The sequence below is a fragment of the Lycorma delicatula genome, chromosome 3 (assembly GCF_047948215.1).
Source record: "Lycorma delicatula isolate Av1 chromosome 3, ASM4794821v1, whole genome shotgun sequence".
NCBI lineage: Eukaryota > Metazoa > Arthropoda > Insecta > Hemiptera > Fulgoridae > Lycorma > Lycorma delicatula.
In genome coordinates this window covers 155187204-155209038 of record NC_134457.1, presented here as the reverse complement: position 1 = coordinate 155209038, position 21835 = coordinate 155187204, and the positions used below count along the sequence as shown (strand labels likewise).

Sequence of the window (21835 nt, the reverse complement as noted above, 5' to 3'; positions counted from 1 at the left end):
TTTATACATTCAAATAAGTCTATATTTTGGTTTTTCCTTTTTTATTATTTTCTATGCTGATTAAGCGGGTCAAAACCGGCAAACAAAGATTTTCCAAAAGCAGGTTGTTTTCTTTTTTATATTTTTTTATTCGGTTATTATGTTTTGAAAAATACTTTAAATATATATTCTTGAAAACGATATTTTGCTTCATATGATGTTTCTTCATTTTTAACAGTTTTTTGTCGTTTCGTGACAATATCATTATCATTTTCCTTTTTAATTTTATTATAAAATTAGGATGTTAAATTTAATGTTGTTGAAATATTTTCTTTCGAAACAAATTTAATGACGGTTTTCTGCAAAATTAGAAAGTAAATATATGGTTATAAATTTGTTTATAACTACTATTTTATTAAATTATATAGATAGGAAGAATAAACCTAATTATTCTACTACTCACTGTTTAATGTTTTCTTCTTATTTATTTTTTTCATGTTTGAACCTTTAGTTTCAGTTTTAAGATGATATGGCTGTTTTAAGCCGTGTGAAGGAACGTAAGAATTATATATCATATAATAGAACAGATTGTGTGTGGAATTGTGAAAAAACATTTCAAATTTCTTTTGAAGATTTATTGTATCGTGTACGAGTATGTCATGTAATGGATGCGGTTATAAGATAAATATTGTGTTTTATTTGTTAATTTTTTGTTTAATCAAAGATTAAAATAAAAATTAACAAATTTTAGCAAAAATTTAATTGCTTTATACCTATCTAAATAGAACATACCTTTTATATAAACTCGGTAGAACTTTCCTTTTCAACTCTTCATTTTTACTTTTCTTTTCATATGCTTTTACTTCATAGTATTCTACTTTTTGAGGTTTTATCTGATACATTTTATTGACTGAACACCACTTATTAAGTTCTTTATCATCAGCTGCTAAAATCTAAAATAAAATCAGTCAGTAAATTCTATCAATTAAAAAATGATAAAAAAACAATATATCAGATCAAATATTAATCTGAAGACTGAAAATACTATGATTTTAGAAAATGACTGGTAGGATTTTTTTGAAATTAGAAAAAGAAAGACCGGTTGTATTTAACATAAGAATTAATTAATCTGAATTATGTTAACAAATAAAAAACTATTCACATTTTGGTGATCCCATTAATTCAAATTAGCCTTTAAAAGGTACAGTATTCTTTTTAAGGTACAATAAAAAGAAAGTTGCATGCAATAACTGTAACGATGCAATTAACAATGGAAAAAAACTTTCTGGATGATTTAAAAATCCAAATCATGAAAATTTTAAAATGTTTAATAAATAACCGTTTTATTTTGATCAATAAGTAACAGTACATTGATAAAAATCAGTAATGGGTAAATGCAATACTCCATGGATAAAAACATGAAGCCCCAGTTATTTGTTATGATGGATCATGGGAAAACAGTACAAATTAATGATAGAAATATCTGAGTGAATATTAACTAGAGGTGGGTCCACAAAATATTACTGGATTACAATTTTAAACTTTATTTACTTAATGAATTTTTAAGTATTATATGTTCCTACTGTAATCATGTATTAATATTATACTAAAAATAACACTAAAAAGATTTATCCTATGTGATAAACTATTCTGTAGAATCAGCCACACTCATCTTCAGATAGTACTGCACTTCCCAGATATATCTGAGTAGGTTTTTGTTTTTTAATGTTAATTGGATACTTACATATATAACTTATGTATTTCCAGTACATATTCATCTCGTGTTACACAACAATTTTAAAAGACACATATTATAATGGGTAAGCTATAATGTAAAAGACATGTAAAATATTTAACTGAATTTTAAATTCCATTTACAACAATTCTTAAATAAATAAAAAAAGTATGTTCCATATAATACATTCCATAACTGATAAATAATACAAGCAGTTTTTTTTTATTTTGAACTTTTTTAAAACATTTTTTAATAAGAACAATTAAATTTAATTACAACACTAAAATAATTCAAAAGTAAATGTACATCTTTGTACATAGTGAATCCATTATAGCTAAAGATGAATTGGTTCATTACATTGGGTAGTTTCTTGTCGTCTGTTTAATTTTAAGAATATACTTCAATATTGATAGTGGTTTCATTATGGTAAAAGTAGTGGGTCTGTAAAAAGAATTTAAAAAAGCTGGAAAAAAGTATACATTTAAGTACCACAGTACATAAAAATTTAATGTATGTACCTAGAATCAAAGTGTCATTAGGTAAAAGCAATAAAATATATCTTATATATTTAATAAGGGTTTAACTTTATAAAATATATCTACAATAAATTATGCTTAACAAAAGGTTAATAATTACCTCATCAATAGTTAGACCATAATTGTTTGGCACAACCTGCCTATATTTAAATCTGCATGGCATATCTCCGATGAAATCTTCACAATCAAGACTATAATATTCATCCAAATAATTCTGAAATGTTTTATGTAATTTTTCATCAAAAACTGGTTTTTTAATATTCTGATTCAGCATTATAGATTCTCTTGCAGAACAAAGTTTCTTTTTCTGCTTTTTTTTCTGTCTTAATTCTAATTTCTTTTGTTTAGCTAAAGCTGCTTTTTCAGGTGTAAAATCGCAGTCCATCTGAAAAATATACAATAAATATAACAAGTCAATTTTTTAAATTTTATTTATTTCAATGACGGCTTAGCTTAGTTGACTACAATTTCTACACTATGTTCAAAACTGCATAAGTTATAATTAAAATGATGAAAATACACATTCTGTAGTTCAATGCTGAATAAAGTAACATAATCATACTTTCCTCGTTGCTTCTGTCTTTTTTTATTTTTTTCCTGTATAGCCTCTGGGAATCACAATCAGGTATTACTTCAGAGGAAGAATGAGGATGATATGTATGAGAGTAAGTGAAGTGTAGTCTTGTACATTCTCAGGTCGACCATTTCTGAAATGTGTGGTAAATTGAAACCCAACCACCAAAGAATACCAGTATCCATGATATGGTATTCAAATCTGTATAAAAGTAAATGCATTTACTAGGATTTGAACATTGGAACTCTCGACTTTAAAATCAGCTGATTTGCAAAGACGCGTTCACCACTAGACCAACCCGGTGGGTCTCATTGCTGCTATCTAGTTGGTTTTAATGATACCTTAAGTAAACTAATATTTCATTTTTTAAGTCTTAAAAATAATTAATGATAATAATCTAAGCTTTATATCTAACATTTTATTGTTATAGTTTACTTATAAATTACTTATATTATTGTTTGTGTTTACTTATAAGTGCAAATGAGAATCAAATCAATATTGGAGCTGATGATAAAATTGATGGTTCTTTAGTTAGTGTCGAAAGCACTATTTACTTTTTATAATAGTGAAAGAATGTTTCAGATGGTAGTGAGAAATAATCAGACTGCAAGGTTGGTGAAATCCTAACTAACTTGAATGTTTAAAGTGTGAGGAAGATTTGGCATTTCAGAGGTGATTATTAAAATCCATGATATTAATGACATGAAATACTAGTCAAGATGCAGCAAAATGAGCTGACTGTGACTAAAGTTTCATGGTGAAGATATTTTAAACACTTGCAAACAATGTTAAAGACTACTGGTATTGGGAGAATTACTTTTGTTAACGTTCGAAATATTTTTTATATTTCTTTTATTCTGGATTCAAGTTATTTGCGGTTTTACAAGAAAATTTTTTTATATTGTAACCAGTTACATAGTTTTTTAATTACAATGTTTATACAGGGTCATTCACGGGAACCGGATGTTTTTGAAGTGGGTTGTACTCGGGCGTTCGTGGTGGGAGCGGCACGTGGCTGGTGTCTGACGTTTCCTTTGTTCATAGCATTTACATTTTATTCGTTGAGATGGAGCCATGGACGCTAGACCAACGCCTGTATGCGTATGACAGTTTTAGGCGAAATGACGAATCCGTAACTGCTGTTCAGTGAGATTTCCGCCGTCAGTTTAATATCCAACGTAATGCAAGTGTCCTTTCTCATAACACAATATTGCAATGGGTAAACAACCTTCGAACAAGTGGTTAAATATTGAAGAAAAAACCACCGGGTCCCCGACAAACTGCTAGCACTCTGGACAACATCGAACGAGTAAGGGAAGCCATTGTCAGAAGCCTATTCAGAGGCATTCAGCAGCGCTTCAAATGAACACAAGTACGGTAAGACGAATTCTGCATACAGACCTGCATTTCCATCCTTACAAGATAGCCGTCGTGCAGCAGTTAAACGAGCAAGATTTCACGCAGTGATTACAATTTTGTCGACAAATGCTTACCATTTTTGAAGAAAATGAAAATTTGTTATTGTTAATGAGTGACGAAGCCCATTTTCATCTGAATGGCTTCATCAACAAACAGAATTGCCAGTATTGGGCAGAAAGAAACCCACATCAGCTTCACGAGAGACCACTTCATAGCCCAAAGGTGACTGTCTGGTGTGCAATAGGAAAGGTAGGTGTTATTGGATCATATTTTTTTGAAGAAAATGATGCTGCTGTAACTGTAACAGCTGATCGTTACATTGCGATGTTGAATACGTTTTTCATCCCTGAGTTACGAAACCGGGGAATCGATTTTCAAAATGTGTTATTCCAGCAGGATGGAGCTACAGCGCACACAGCGAGGGCAACGATGGCTCTTCTCCGTAACGGATCGTTTCCAGATTCGGCTACATTCCTTGGCCCCCTCGGTCCCCCGACTTGAGTAGTTGTGATTTTTTTCTGTGGTGGTTTCTGAAATCGCGTGTGTTAAGCGTTTCTATCGGATCGACCTCTCTGCTAACTGTTCAAGGGGGAGTAGGGGCAGTCTATTGCCAGTCGCGGTCCAGATGCCGACTCGGACAGTCCAGTGCTGTTACTAAACGTATTCTAAACATAAACTTAAACGACATGCTGTTTCTTATATCAGTCGCGTTCCAGTTGCCGACTCAAGACAGTCCAGTGCTGTTTCTTAACGTAAAATTAAACGATATGTAATATGGAAAATATTTGTTATACTGTGTCAATGTTATATAATTTCAATAAATACAAGTTATAACTTATTGCGTGAATATCAATTTCACCTTGCCTTAACTCTCAAACAGTGTGTGTACGGCAATAAACTGCGTACATTGGAGGACCTAAAGATCGCAATTCGTCATCACATCACCCAGATTGATGTAGACATGCTGCAAAGAATTGAGGCCAGTTACCGTGAAAGGCTACAACAATGTATTGCCCAAAATGGACATCACTTGCCGGACATAATTTTTCGTTCATGATTAAGTAACAAATGCTTTGATTTAACAAGTGTTTCAGTACCAATAAATCTTTTTTAAAGTAAATATTCAATTTTTTATGATTATTTTAAAAACATCCGGTTCCCGTGAATGACCCTGTATTATGTGGTTTTTTAATTATGTATTCATTTATCTGAATACATCTTATTTAGCTGTCAAATATTTAAGAAATCAGAAATAAATTTACATTACTATCATAAAAATTATTAATTTTTTTGTTTTTTTATGTAGTATCAATGAAGATATGCAGCATCAGTTCTTACTCCATTTTGATATTTTTATCAGTACATCTTAACTGATAATAGTATGGCCTTAGCAGCTGATATTTAGATAAAGGAAAACCAAGTGCATTTAGTGACTAACTGTTATTCAACTTAAAAATAACTTCTAATCATATTCCAAACACTTGACTCACATGTACCTGACTTTTCTTGAATCAATAGAAAAATTAGGTGTTAATAATGGGAGTTTTACTGGGGGTTCTGTTGAAAAATAATTTTCATCATATTATTTCTAAGGAATACAAAAAACAAACATTCTTCTCATACCTAAAGTTATATTCATATATAAATCAACTATAATTTTAATTTAAAAAAGTATACTCAAAGAGTTTAAAAGGAATCATATTATAATAAGTTAGATAGGTTGAATAAATAAATTTTCAACCTATTTATTATAGTTTTTTTTTTTAACAGAAAATAATCAAATATCTTATAAAGAAAATCAATGAAACTTAACTCCAAAATGACTTCATATTGACCACATTACCAAAAAATATAATCTGCAGCAAAAAATTAAAAAGCAAAAAAATAACAATAAAGGGATTACGTAGAGGCAACAACTATTCATTCAAATTACAGTAAATTAATAAAAAATAAATACAAAAGAATGTAAATTGCTCTACATATATAGATAACGCCTACTTATTTATCAATCATAAATGAAACAATCATTCAAAAAATGTAAAAGAGCACAATTATTTCAATATCTACTTACATTAAAATCTTCATCCTCACAATAAGGTTCAGCAGGGTAATTGCTTTCACCTGTTCCATTACAATAATACTCATCATCATTATTATCTTTGTATTGATCTGAAATCATGTAAAAGTACATCACAACAAGTTAAAGGAATATACAAGATAAAAAAAACATTTACAATGAGTGTTAAAATATTACTTTTCTGAACAAAAAGAAACATATTCAGTAAAAAAAAAAATTATTTTAATTGCTCCAGGATAAAATTATTAAGTAAAGAATTAGGGGCCACTGCAACATGAAACATGCAAAATTAATTAAGATTTAATAAAAGGAAAAATATTGGAAATATTTTAAATGACAACAAATTATTTTGAAATACAATTTCAGCCAAAATTATCAGTTGATAGTTGAATTATCCGTCAGTACTGTTTTGCTGAATTTCCTTATATAGTTTTCTTCTAAAAATTACTCTATAGTTAAATTAATCTAAGCACATATATAAACAAATCAATACTATACTTCATTTTCTTAACACTCAAACATTCCAGTACAGCTGCTATAAATTCCCAAACTTACTAATTACTTACACTCACAAGGTGTCCCATACAAATTCAATCCAACAATCAGCCTTTTATAAAATTTGAACTGACACCCTATTTCCCCATGTTTTTATGGAATGAACTTGTCTAAATTATCGCACCAATATAACAGACTTTTATCAATAGTAATAATAAAGCAATCAGAACACTCAGTGCATGGTTTGAAAAAGTGGTGTTTTCACAAAAGAAACTTATTTTTATTATCGAGTCATGCTTCAATAGTGATTAGTAGCTGCAATGCATGTACCTTTTCACCATTAGTAGCAAGATAGACCAGTTCCTAATAAGATATCAGTATTGGAGTTAGTGGAAAAATTCAGAGAGGGAGGTTCTGTTAATAACAAAGAACACAAAAGATTGAACACAGTGATGAATGCAGATGTTTTTGGCTTGCCAAAAATTAGATGCTTATCAGCTGAAATTAATTTGCCAAAATCAACCATTCATTGGGTGACAAAACAGTTAAACCTACAACCATATCAAATTCAAATAGCTCATCTACTTGTTGATCCACCAAAGAAAAACAGCTATGAGAGATATCGCTAAAGTAAAGATCACTGCGAGATATTTCTTCTTAAGGTTGGCGAACCTGTGTAGTTCATGGCCATGGTAGTAATGTACACACTGCATTGTTGTCTGTAAGTTGTCGCATTGTAGTCTTTGATTATGTGTGAGTTATTATGTTATAAAGTGAATAGGAAAATCGATGTTACTGCTGACTGTGAAATAGGTGGTCATACGTTTTTTAAACCATCAAAATGTTAAGCCAGCTGAAATTCATAGGCAGTTGGTTGCTGTGTACGGTTATAATGTAATAAATGAAAGAAACATCTAAAAATGATGTGAAAGGTTTAGAGATAACAGAATTAATGTGCATGATGAAGAACATTCAGGGAGGCCCTCGATAATCACCGAGGACTTGTTGAAATGCATCAAAGATGAAATCAGAAAAGATTGTAGGTAACAATTTCTGACATGAAGCTTCTTTTTGCATGACATGAGCGGCTGACTGACAGGTGTCATCCTGCTGCAAGATAATGCACATCCATATGTTGCAGATCCGACACGTGATTTACTAAAAACATTTGGATGGAAAATTTATGATCATCCACCACAGTCCAAATTTAGCTCCTTCCATTTGTTTGGGATTACCATTTGTTTGGGAAATTGAAAGAATTTTTGAGTGGTAAGCAATTTGTAGGAGACAATAAGCTTAAAAATGCTGTTAATCAGTGGCTAAATGGACTGGCAACAGAAGAATATGATGAGGGTATATTGAAGCTGGTGTATCACTGTGATAAAAGTCTTAATTCATGTGGCGATTATATAAAGAAGTAGTATAAGGTATGTAGTTTAAGAGAAATAAAAAATACTTATAAAATTTTCAGAATACATATTTTTACAATAAAATGGTCTTTAAATTTAGAGATAACCTCTCGCAGAATATTTTCATTGGTTTTGTCAATTTGTGTGTAAGGTGATTAATATTTTCGACTCCCTGTTTTTCTCTGACAAAGCATGGTTTCATTTAGATGGCTATGTTAAGTCACAACAGGATTTAAAGTGTTGAAAATCTCCAAGCGCATCATGAAAACCACTACATCCGCAGAAGTGTGCAATATCATGAAAAAACTTGTTGGTCCTACTTTCTTTGAGTACACTATTAATGCAAAATGATATCAGAATATTTTATTGTAATCCACTGCATTCTTGAAAGAGAAAGAAGATCAATATAATATTGGTTACAAGATGATGATGCAACATCACAAAATTTAATTCCTTTTTTTTTTTTTTGTTTTAAATGTAATAACTGCTTTCTCGATCTCTGTTGTGGAGTGGTAGCACCTCAACCTTACATCTGGAGGTCCTGGATTTGAATACTGGTTAGGCATGGGATTTTCATACACTAGAAATTTCTATTCTCATAGGGCAAAAATGACCAAAGCAGTTGATGCCCGTCCTCTCACAAAAAAAAACTGATTTTATTAATGAATTTTTCAGTGATCATATTATTGTTCATGGCTTATGGGCACCAAGGTCTCCAGAAGATTCTTTCTTCTTCTTTTGATTCCTAGCTGGCATTTGGATTGGATCCTAAGCCTATACGCTGCTGTGGGTGCCAAAGGTTGTCTGATTTCACTAACAAAATGCTTCCATGCATGGCAATCCATGACCATTGTTTTAGCCTCATTAAGGTTTAACCTGTAGTTTTTTATATCATCGATCTGCTTGGTCTCTGTTTTCTTTGGAGCTGTTCGTTGGACTCTCTAACGAACAGCTGAACAAAATCTGAGTGGTAGTCAGTTTCCACTCATTCTGCAGACATTGCCAAACCATTGCAGTCTTCGTTTTTGAATCTGTTCCTCAATTGTTGGGTGTTGTTTGCAATGATGGCAGATATCCTCATTTCGGATGTGAGTGTGAAATGTGACTGATGATCTGGCATAGGCATCGTATTTGGAACACTTCAAGTTTGTTCAGGTCTGTCTTAAGTAATGTCCACCTTTCTGCTCCATAAAATAAATATTTGCAGGATCAAAGTTTGGAAAAGACGAACTTTGGTCTTCAGCGAGTTGTTGCTTTGTTTCCACAAGCACCACTTCAGGGAAGCAAATTCTGTGGTTGCTTGACTAATTCGACTGTGGATTTTTGCCACAGCTGTTGCTTTCTTCTCCTGGACCAATAAGCCCAAATATTTTAATTCTTGCACTTCTTCAATTTGTCCATCATTCATCCAGTTGGAAGATGGTGCGTGAGCCATCTGTTGTTAGTACATGTGTCTTATCTGCATTTATTTTCAGGCTATAAAACTGGGCAATGCAGGAGATACAGAAAATATCAGTGACTTTTGTTTTTTGAGGTTACCTCAAAGAAAAAGCCTACAACAAAAAACCATGAATACTAAAACAACTTAAAGTCAATATCGAAAAAGCTGTACAAATACCTATTCAGAAAGGTGGAAGCATATATTCAAGATGAGCATTTACTTTAGAATTTAAGGTGTTGTAAAATTTGTTGCTGTTTTCATTCAATGTCACACCTACTAGCATAAGGTTATGATAGATAGGTTGGATTTTATACAGGGCACCCTGTAATAACTCCCAGCCCTATAGGGAAAGATACCCACCTTAATATTAATATAATTCTAGATATTTACCTAAATTTAAATCATCAGTGAATAATGGTTTTTCATTCTCCTCTTGATTATAAAATTCTTCACTAAATAGCTTCTGCATTTGAAGATCATGTTCATTTGGATCAAAATCTTTTTCAATATCTTCATCCTAAAAAAAAACCCAATATAAAAATAAAAACAGATAATGTGGTGTATTGGAAGTATTAGCAATGTAAAAATAATTAACTTAAACTTCAGAATTAATTTTAATTAAATAACAGAATCTGTAACTGAATTCAGCACACTTCATAAAAAAAACAAAAAATTAACAGTAAAAATAACTAGTACTTACAGAATTGAATTTTTTATTGTTGATATTGTTGTTACAGGACACAAAGAATCAAATTTAAAAAAATTTTTAGGAGAGTTTGCTAAGAATATTTTGACAATCTAATTTAAAAAGAATCTATTGCAAGGAAGAATAATTTTTATCTTAATAAATAAAATATAAACATTTTAATAAATAATAATAATAATAGACTGTAATGGCATTTAATTTATTAACCTATAAGATTTACAAATTTGATTGTGGTATTGTCTCTCAAACATGTACTTTAGTGCACGTGTAAAGATGTTATGCCTATATAAAGAACTCAATTGAAAAATACTATAATAAACTACAAAAACACAGTAATTAGATAAGTACAAAACATATTCAAAGATACCATATTATTACATTCAAAGATGAGGATTTAACCAAAAACATAATAAAAATACAATCTAACAGTTGGCAATAATGGCAATAAACAAAAGAAAAATACAATTTATATATTATATCATTCCAGTACTGGAACAAAGAATATGCATATAATATTTTTCAAAAAAAATCTTTAAAAATGCATCTCTTCTCTTACTTTACAAAAAAAAGCAATGGCAAGAAATTACAAAAACAAAATTATACCTCATAACAGAAAAATGTTAACATGAAAAAACTTTTGAACACAATAAATAATCTTAGGAAAATTTGTTGATTGTTTCTACAAACCTTAAAACCTAGCTCCTCATTTCCAGTTACTTCTTTAATTTGTTTAATTTTTTCTTCAATTTCTTTATACTTAAGAGCTTGTAATTTCTTCAAATCCTTCAACTTTTGTTTCTTTTCTTCCAACTTACGTTTCTTTATTGCTTCACGCTTTAATTTTCGTCTATCATCTCGCTTTCGCATTGAATTTTCCATAATGCGTGGATATCGTTTGATCTACAAAAATGTTTAAATAAGGATACATAAAAAATTCTGGATATAAAAAATAAGGATACATAAAAACTGGAAGCTCAGAAATATATATATTTAATATTATACTAAATATAAACCACTAAAACACAGTAATTAGATTAAGTACTAACCATATGTGAAGATGCCATATTATCACATTTGAAGATGAGGATTTAATTAAAAATATAATAAAAATACAATCTAACAGTTGGTAATACAACAGAATAAACATACGTTTTAAACATTATATCATTCCAGTATTAGAACAAAGAAATGTGCATATATATCCATAATAATCTTCAAAATTTTTAAAAGAAAAACAATTTCGACAAATTATAAATTATTTTAATATAATTATAGAATTCAGTACCAACTGAAGGTGTAAGATCCTGCAAAAATCGATTACTGGAATTAATACAGTAACTATAATTTATCTAATTAACATGTTTTGGTGATTTATATTTTATATAATATTAAATTTTATTAATACATTGGTCAGTATTGAATTATTTGAATTTAAAATATATATTTCATAATATATATTAAAAAAGGTTTTCTTAAAAGTTTGATCATGTGTGAGGCATGTTTTTAAAGTAAGTGCCTTTTAATATAAAAAATAACAAGCAGACGTTTTTATAAATTTATATTCACCTGAAAGCCTGGATCATAATATAAGAGTATAATTCTATACAATTTCTGACTATAAGGTTCTTGTATCGTATGACCAGCTTCTGCATTTCAGCTTAACAAAATCTGCTGCCTAAGAAAATTACCATTCCTGAACGGCTGTTTTGAAATCGTCATTGTCATCATGGCACTGACTATCGAGGTGCTGTTTTAAATGCAGGAAGAAGGGTAGTCACTGTGTGCCAAGTCAAGACTAAACAGTGGATAATCAATCAATTTGTTCACAGCCAAACAATGCGATGAGATCTTGAATACAATTAGATGCGTGTGGCTGAGCATTGTCATGAAGAAGCACGATTCTAGTACTGAACATGCCACACCTTCTGTTTTGGATTGCGCAACACAGTTTAATCAATGTCTCACAATATGTCTCAGCATTTATCATTTCACATCAAGACAAAAATCAACAAGTCACAGCTCCTGTCTATCCCAAAACACAGTGCACATGAGTTTCTGGGCTGACATTGTTTGCTTGAACTCACTTTCATTGGAGAAGTTGAGTGCCTCTATTCCATGGACTGTTGCTTTGATTCCTGTGTAAGATACCAATTTCCCATTACCTTATCCACTATTCATTACCATTATCCATATCTACATCCCGTCACCAGTACAACTCACCATAAAAACAAATCACCTTTATTGCTGTATCTGGTGAAAAAATTCAAAGCAGTGGTTAAACATTTGTGTTTCTGTAATTAAGTCAGCTTTTCTGGTACCCACCATGAATACAACTTCCAATAATTTAAGTGTAATGACACAATTTCATAGAGAACATTTCATGAAATTAAAGAGAATTCATTACATAGTAATGAAATCATACTGTCTATTCTCACGGATTTTTCCATTAACTCTCTGCTTTACATGCCACCCCAATGCAGTTTCTCAGCATTCCATCAGATATAGTGTTATTTCTGTATACTTCACTAATCCGTCACTAAAGTTGGCTGCTTTCTTACCTCCTCCATTTAGGAAACAAATTACAGTACGTATTTCATAATCGACGGCATTGTCTATAGTCATAGGCATTTTAGACACACAGAGGAAACTGTAAATAAAGATTAACAATTAAGTAATGGCGTCTGTAGTTCGCCAATAGATGTAGTTACTCGGTGCACATGTGTGAAACAGCATCAGCCATGCTACAACAGACAGATATCAAAATGGTACTTGTTTAAAAACCATTATCAAACCATCATACATCAAATTGGATGCAACAAACTGTAAAAATTAACATTAAATAATTATTAAATAAAAACAATATAAAGTGTTCTCTGATTATTTGTAATACTTATTTTCACTACATAAATTGTGATCTACAGTTGGATAAAAATATGTACAAAGTCTTATTTCTATAGGCCAGAATCCAAAATTTTAATATCACAAATTGTTATCCAACAATATATATATATATATATATATATATATATATATATATATATATATATATATATATATATATATATATATATATAACACAGCTGGTTGATTCACAAGAGAACTCTAGAGGAAAGAGAGAAAACAAACTCATTGTGAATATCCAACGAAATATACTTTAGGATATTTTCATGTTGAAAAACCAAATAACTTGTATTTACAATTATATTAAAGATTCTTATTGTTTAAAGGAAATTAAGCTCATGGTAAAGAAATTTTACAATGAGCAAGTCAAACATGAAACTAATGAAAATTTGTAGGTGATTAGATAAGTGGTGCTACTTATAATGCTAACAATGATGAATTAAGAGTGAATATGATGAAATTTAAGTTTTGAAGGGTTTAAACCACTAAACTAATTATCGGTAACATAATTTTACAATAAGCCAAACTATTATGCAGTTTCATTCACAGCTACTATTTGCATAATGTCTTTACAATAAAATTAAATTTACATCAATTAAACAAAAATTATAACACTAATTTTTTCTGAGATTTACCGATTTTTTAAGTTGTTTTTAAAAATGGCTAACCTAAAATTGATTATATTTTCTAACAATCTAACTAGCCTTTTTGTTATAAAATAATATTATAAAGTTCTTAAATGCAAATTAAGAAGTCTATACTTTATTATGTAATTCATTTTATAACTAAACCTAAAAAAAATACATCTACCGCATACTTATTTTATTTAAACAACTTTGGGACAATAAATTTTTTGTTTAATTAAGAGGGTGTTGTATTCTCTTATCTTAATGAGATAAAATAAATAACTTAACAGAAATTAAATGAATGTTTTTGAGTTTTGTATAATCTAAAAATCATTACTAGTAATAATTGCAATGATTTATTTACTGCAAGCATCACCATCTAATTAAAGAAAAGGTTTTCATAGATTATACTTATTTTACAAGTGTAGATAGCCGATTATCCAATGTAATAAAGATATTAAAAGGTATAATGAAGAAAAATTTTAATTGTAAAATTAAGAATAAAATAACTATTAGGGAGCAGATGTTTGATAATAAAATGTACAAGCAGCATAACTGATATGATTGAATAACAAATTTACAAAGAGACGTAAGAGATGCACAAACTTACTCTGGACCTGTATTGACAAGGAACAATATTAATAACTGGCAATGTGAAAACTACTACTTTATAAGCTTTATATGTATTTTAATTATTTGGCCAATGGAAAAAATTATTAAAGAATTTCTTCCCTAAGGTATATATATTATCCTAACATTTTTTTAAAAATAATATACATATTTATATGTATAATATTCATATAAATAATACATATAATAATAAGATTAACATGATTCTTAAAATACAATAATCTCTTTTTTTTAAATTAACAATTTATTAATTTAAAAAATAATTTTTAAAAGATTAAACATTTTTTTATAGTAATCCAATACTTGAAAGTTAAGATATTAAGATGATGTGAAATAATGACTAACAAATCAACACAATGTAAAACAAAAACACCAGTAAAATGTTAATTTTACTGATGCAAGATTTAATCGATGCAATTTTCATTTTCAAAAAAGAATAAATATTTCCTTTAGAAATTAATGCTAAAATAAAAAGTTACAGATCACACACAAGTTATTTAAAATTGGGACAAATGAGAAATATGTAATAGGAACTTAAAAAAGAGAAAAGAGATTAATAAAAAATTCAAGTAGAAGTGTAAGACTTACAAATTCTTGGTCTGGTTCTTCAAATCTAAAATTATATTTGTGTTCAAACTGTATCTGGGTATTTAGAATTCTTTCATCTTCTTCCAGCGTTACAAATTTATCAGATGGATCTTCATTATCATCTTTTTCTAAAAACCTGTAAATGTAACTTATGACAAGTTTGAGATGGTAAATCTTAAGATTGTAGTTTGTAAAAAAACAAACTATTAAAATTACATCAATTTTATCGCCATACAAGAAATTTCCATTTAATAAAATAACAAATAAATTGCCAAAATAATGTTGGAAATAAATAAGTATTTGTTTCTTTCAAAATTTATGTAAATTACTTAATTTTAACTGTATTATAATATTTTTATATTCTAATTCTTTATCATGTGACAAACAAATTTAAATTTATATTTTTGTTTATTGTTACAAAAATTATTACCTTCATAAAAGTTTTATTTTCACTCTATGGAAAATTAATAATGGATCAAACCTAAAATAAAATATAATACTGTTTTGGTTACTTTCATATTTAATGTAAAATTAAAAAAAATAGTATTTATAGATACTAAATCTATTACACTGAATTCACCATTTAAACCTAAAAAGGCAAATTTCCTGGAATACTTCTACTTTTCCTTCCATTGAATACATAAAATAAACTAATTTCTACCAATGTTTTTGGTTTTATTGCATAAATTTCTGGTGAAAAATTGGAGAAGTAAAATATTGTCTCATATTAAGTTGATTAAGATTCTAACTAAAATCACTTAACCTATCAGCAGTATTAATTTAATATTTTTCACAGCAACTTTCCAGATCTATCAAATCGTCAATACTGTTTTTCTAATCCTGCAACTACTTTAAAATCACATCCTCCTATTTAAACTAAAAATAAAAAAAAACTATTTTGGATGGTGCTACACCTTTCTAATAAACAGAACTAACATATTTCATTGTTCCTTCTACATAACCCTGGTTTAATTGTTCTCTGCACATAACGATCCTTCAAAACCCCATAAAAACATTCTACCCTCTTATGCTCCTAGGTTTACATAAATCAAAAATTCATTAAACATTCTTTTTCTCCTTATCATGTTGTCATGTTACATAAAATTAGCATAATTACAAAATCAATAAATATCTAACACAAAGCATTTACCACTACTTTGAAATTATGCTCATTAAAAGAATATATAACACCATCAACCTAGTCAACATATAAATTAATCATATCATCTCTTACGTTTTATATTCATAAGCACAAATCATCCACATCCACTTAAGTAAATGCAGCAATTATGAAAGATCTAAAATGAAAAAATTAAAAACCAAATTGTCTAATTCTGTTCCACATTCCAAGTAAACTTCCAAACTTTATTAACATTTAAGTGACATCAGTTACTCTAGAATTTTAGGAGTAAACAAATAAATCTGATCATAATCAATTATGAACCAATGAAATAATCACAGAGTTCATTAGAACTTCATCGGTAAGAGGTGACAAAGTCAACGAACTAGATTTACAGTTCTAAACATGACCTAACCTAACAGTGAAATGAAAAAGAAAAAAATATGTAAGGGTGAAAACATTATATTCCAGTTCATTAGATTTGTAATAAAGAATACTTTCAAAAATTACCTCAAATTTTGTTAGATAATGGTTTTTTTTCATGTGATGAACCGCAGGACTCAAATATATCATTTTATTAATTTTTTAATTTACCTTTACAAATCATGTCGCTAGATAGCAGTACTTGATAGTACTAGGTAGCGTACAAAAACTTGATAATGTACTTGAAATAATAAAATTTAAAAGAAAATATACTGCGGCCTGTTTTAATAGTATATCCTCTTATGTAAATGAATGTACTGAAGATGAAACAATTTTTTTAATTCCCATCACTTCTTTAAAAAAAAATTAAGTATTAGTTTACAATAGATTATACTAGTTTTATTAAAAAAGGAATAAATAAAACAGAAATAAATTTGACTGGTAAAATTGAATTTAATGATAAAATTCGAGGGTTCCACTTACAAAGTTAAAAGTACAATATTACATCACAGATTTTTGATTCGTAAAGGTCATTATAATAATTTTATTAAAAAAGAAAAAAATGGTATGAAGTGATTGATATATATCAACAAAAAAGATTGGACGTGAAATTCAATTTGTTGTTCTAGAAAGGCAATAAATTTTAATAATAAGTCCGTAAGATCAGTAATTCATAAAAAAAAAAATTAATAACAAAACGCTGTGTTATCCAAAAAGTTATATTGAAATTGTAAACTGTAAAGAGGAGCGTCGCAGATATCATTTCTTCCACTCAAATAAACAAAAATTTCTGTAATATAAATAAAACTGTTTTTAACAAAACGATACTGATATCAAGAAAGGTAAGAATACTACATTTCTATTATCAAAATCTGTTATTAATTTAGAATATTCTTTAAAAAAAATACATGTTAAGTATATGTAATAAACAATAATATACAACACACAGTATTTAAGTGTTGCATATAATAAACAAAAAAACGAAAAATTTGTTACAATACTCTTACTGGTTCAATTTCATTTATTAAACAATGAATAATCATAAGAATTGTATTATTTATGTAAATATGATAGGTATTATTCATTGTTTAATAAATGAAATCAGGCCGGTAAAAGTTTTGCAACAAATTTTTCTTTTTTTTTGCTTATTATATCGAACACTTAAATGTTGTTTATTATGTATTATTGTATATCTACTGATGTAACTATCATATTACACCAAATTATTGATATGGTGTGGGGTCTTCATTTACCCACAACATCTCATCCTAATAAAATATATCTCTACCTGTTTTTTTATAATTTGCAATCTTTTTTTTAATAATTACATCACCAAATTATGATCTCTTATTGATCAACAATTACACTTTTTTTATTTATTTTAATAAATTTAAAATCCATCAACAACAGTAATTTGTATAAACTAGTGCGTCCAATCTTTGGTAAACTCTTGTCACAGTTTATCACAGCCAGCAATTTTTTTAAGGTTGGTATTTCATTTCAAAAAAAGAAATTATGTTCAGTCAATCTTATTACATTTTATCAAATTCATTCAATTTTCCAAGAACAGGTTTTCTACATTTTCTATTTTTAACAGGAGTTTCTACCTTTCTTTTCCCATTTATATCAGTCCATCCTCAATTAATACTACTACTACTATCTGACACACCAGTTAATTCAGAAGCAAGTCTTACTACTTCCTTTTTAACCAACGTAGGATTTTTCTCCAGCAGTTGATTGAATACATTTAAAACTATTTTTTTTTCCACCATTTTGCAAATGTTTCCCTTTTCTGTGCTTATTAAAAGATGTTCCTGAATAGCCATACTGATAAACTATTCGAATTCACACACATACAGACTAATCACACTATCAAATCTCACAGTAAATAAATCTTACAATAATCACACAATTACTGAATACACACAGTCACACGTACCAAAAAAGTACTGAAATGCAGAACTACAATTAAAAGAAAATTAAAAATATTCAGTATTGAATAAGAGAATTTATACTGCAATTTTGAAGTCCGAGAGAAACAATGATGTTTTGTTTATAAACATTCGGTAGTTACAACAGCTTGGCACATACAGTAGTGTGCTATATATATAAGCACTACCACACTCACAGTTTGTTTATTTCATATTTCCTTTTAAGAATGAACAGGGTATAATAATAATTTCATCAATACAAAAAGATAAGCAACTAAGCTTTCAATTGACGAACAATCAAATAGTGAAGATAAGTTGAAGTCTGAGAATGATATATATCATTTAAGAAAATAAAATTTACAAAAATAAAAATACCAAAATTGTCCTCTATCTCATCATTTTTGTTTAAAGGGGATATTTTCTTTAACTGGTATAAGGATCCTGCTATCTTATCAATCTTAAGATAAAATTTTATCTAATTTAACCAGATATAAGGGGCATGTATGATGTGATTGTCTACTGACTTTGTAATGTCAATAATATAGATTTTTCTAAGTTGATTTTACTGAAGACTGTCTAAAATGATTTTTCATTTTTAGTCAGTGGTTAATTTTAATATATAAATACACATTAAAAATAATCATTCATTTTATAATGAATGAATATTGATTATTTAATTATTAATTATTTGTTATTCTTATGTATTTATAAATACATAAATATATATATATATATATATATATATATATATGAGGCATGTTTTTAAAGTAAGGTCCATTTTAACTTTGCTGCCTATATACAAAATGTAAACAGATGACGTTTGCATAGTTCAATTGTTTCAATCAATAATTAGCTGTCAGGAACAATAATTTAGTACTTTGTTGCAAGTTGTTTATATTAAATTCATCCACTTATAGTGAGTGCTGTAACCCGTGATCCCACCAAGTGTGAAATATAAGGAGTAATCTGATTTTTTATACTTGTAGTAAAAAAAAACTCTGTAACTGAAATTCACAGGCAATTTTGTGATATTTACGGGCTGAATATTATGACTGACTAAAATTAAGACAGTGGTGCTGTTCATTTTGAGAAGGGCAAATGAAAGTTACAAATGAATAATGCAACAGCCAGCTGTTAGTGATAATAGATAACTTGACTGAAAATGATGATGAAAAAATTTGAGAAAACTGACACCTCACCTGGTCACAAATGTCCTTGATGTTTCATGATCTTTGATTTAAGAAGTTTTGATTGAAAAACTGGGCTATCTGTCAGAAGATGGGTGCTGAAGATGTTAACTAACACATACAGGGAAATAGTTTTGCTGCAGTGCATGCATTTTGTGGTGTTATGAAATTGAAGTTGATGAATTATTTGATCACATTATTACCCAAGATGAAACTTTGATTTCTTACTCAAATGTTGAGACAAAGCAGCAATGGAATGGGACATTCATCGTTTCCTAGATTGAGGAAATTCAGACAAAAACATTCAGTCAAAAAGCTTATGGCTACTGTTTTTGGAGCAAAACGGGTGTCTTGCTTGTTAAATTTAATAATCACAAAACTGTAATGCAAATTATTAAAAAATCTTAAAGCTATAAAAAATAAATGACATGGGATGCTATCCAACAGGATTTGATTTTTGTATGACCATGCCTGACCATACATGGCAAATCAAACAGTAAGATGATTGGAAAAATTTTGTTAGAAAATCTTCAATCATTCACCCTACGGCCTTAACTTAGCTTTTGGTGATTATTTTCTTTTTATTTACCTTAAACAGTGGCTTGCATAACAACTGGTTTGACAATGATGACAAATTAAAAAATAGCATTATTGACTGGTTTAAGACATTGGCAGTGGAATTTCTTGAAGAGGGAATGAAGAAGCTAGTGAAACGCTATGAAAAATTTGTTAAAGTTGAAGGCAGCTATGTAGAAGAATAGTAATTAAATGCAGTTTTTATTATATATATTAAGTAATAAAGTTTGTGTATATTTTTCAGTTGTGTTTTTATTTCAAAATGCACCTTTAAAAATTCACCTCAAATTTATACAGTGTGAATAACAAAGTTCTCCCAAGACTTTGATCACCTTTTCTACTCATGAAAATAATGGAAAAAGTTCATTTAAACATATGTCCTAAAATGTTTCATTAGCAAAATACAGCTAGCGAAAAATTTAGCTCAGAATTCTACCCCAGTGAAATGGGGTCGTACTGAAATTTTTAGGATGTTAATAAAGAGGCAAAATTAGTGATTTCTTATGTTGTTTAAACTGAAAAATCAAATAAAATATGTCCAAGAGCTGTATCTGCAGTCGATTTTGAGAAATTAGGGTGAAAACCAGAAATTGGAGTAAAAAAAACCCTGTTTTTCATGTTTGACATGCAGTAACTTTGGTAAATAGGTAGGTAATAAACATATAAAAATTTAAACAAAACTTCTAGAGAATCTAATTCTGAACAAAATGGGGTAAGATAAGTTGAATAAAACAAAAAAAATTTAGAAAAATTCAAATTTTATTTAGAAACAGTACACTACACCAAAGTGCATTATATGTACCAGTTTATGTTCAAAAATGAGCCCGCCATTTTCAACAGATTTCTTGGTACAGTTCTGTACTGCTTTTGTTGCTTTTTTTAGTTCTTCAGGGCTGTCCTTAAGTTGCTTAGCTGCATCCATCATACAAACAATTAATTTCTCATGAAAATGTATTTTTGTTTTGTATACAATATAAGATCAGGAAATCTTGGTGACCAGGAATGTGGACCTCCACGACTCTCCATTTCTCACGGAAATGTTGATTTAAGTGAGTAGAAACAGTATAAGAGAAGTGAGGAGGTCCACCATCATGTTGGAAGTATACTTTGTGTCTCAGCGCTAGAGGTACATCTTCAAGTAGCTGCGGCAATTCTTCTTCAAGAAAGTGTAAGTATTTATACGACCAGGTAATATGAATGGTCCAAGCAGCTGACTGTGGAGAAGGCTGCATACACTGACGCTAAATCAGTATTGTGGATTGTTGACCAGCTGTTGTTATTTTATTGCCAACTTTGAAATAATAATTTTTCAATAAATCAAAACAATTAGGCTACCTTTTTATTAACAAAATACATTATTAACTACATAATATAGCATTTCAGAGTACAAAATCTAGAATCAAAATTCTAATTAATACAATGTGATCTTCTATGGTTAAGATCAACATCCAGTAGGCCACAAAAATCTATGCACTGATTTAC

General features: G+C 28.9%; 1 protein-coding gene across 1 annotated transcript in view; it reads right to left on the bottom strand.

Annotated features, from left to right (window-relative positions):
* The window catches only part of LOC142322126 (protein KRI1 homolog), a 43441-nt gene that overhangs the window by 2754 nt on the left and 18852 nt on the right, over positions 1–21835 (bottom strand). Inside the window, exons 6-11 of the mRNA XM_075360840.1 lie at positions 15117–15252; positions 11059–11271; positions 10056–10182; positions 6315–6412; positions 2351–2635; positions 772–932 (exon numbers count right to left, since the gene is read on the bottom strand). Coding sequence (XP_075216955.1) covers positions 772–932; positions 2351–2635; positions 6315–6412; positions 10056–10182; positions 11059–11271; positions 15117–15252 — 1020 coding nt within the window. The remainder of the gene's footprint in view (positions 1–771; positions 933–2350; positions 2636–6314; positions 6413–10055; positions 10183–11058; positions 11272–15116; positions 15253–21835) is intronic.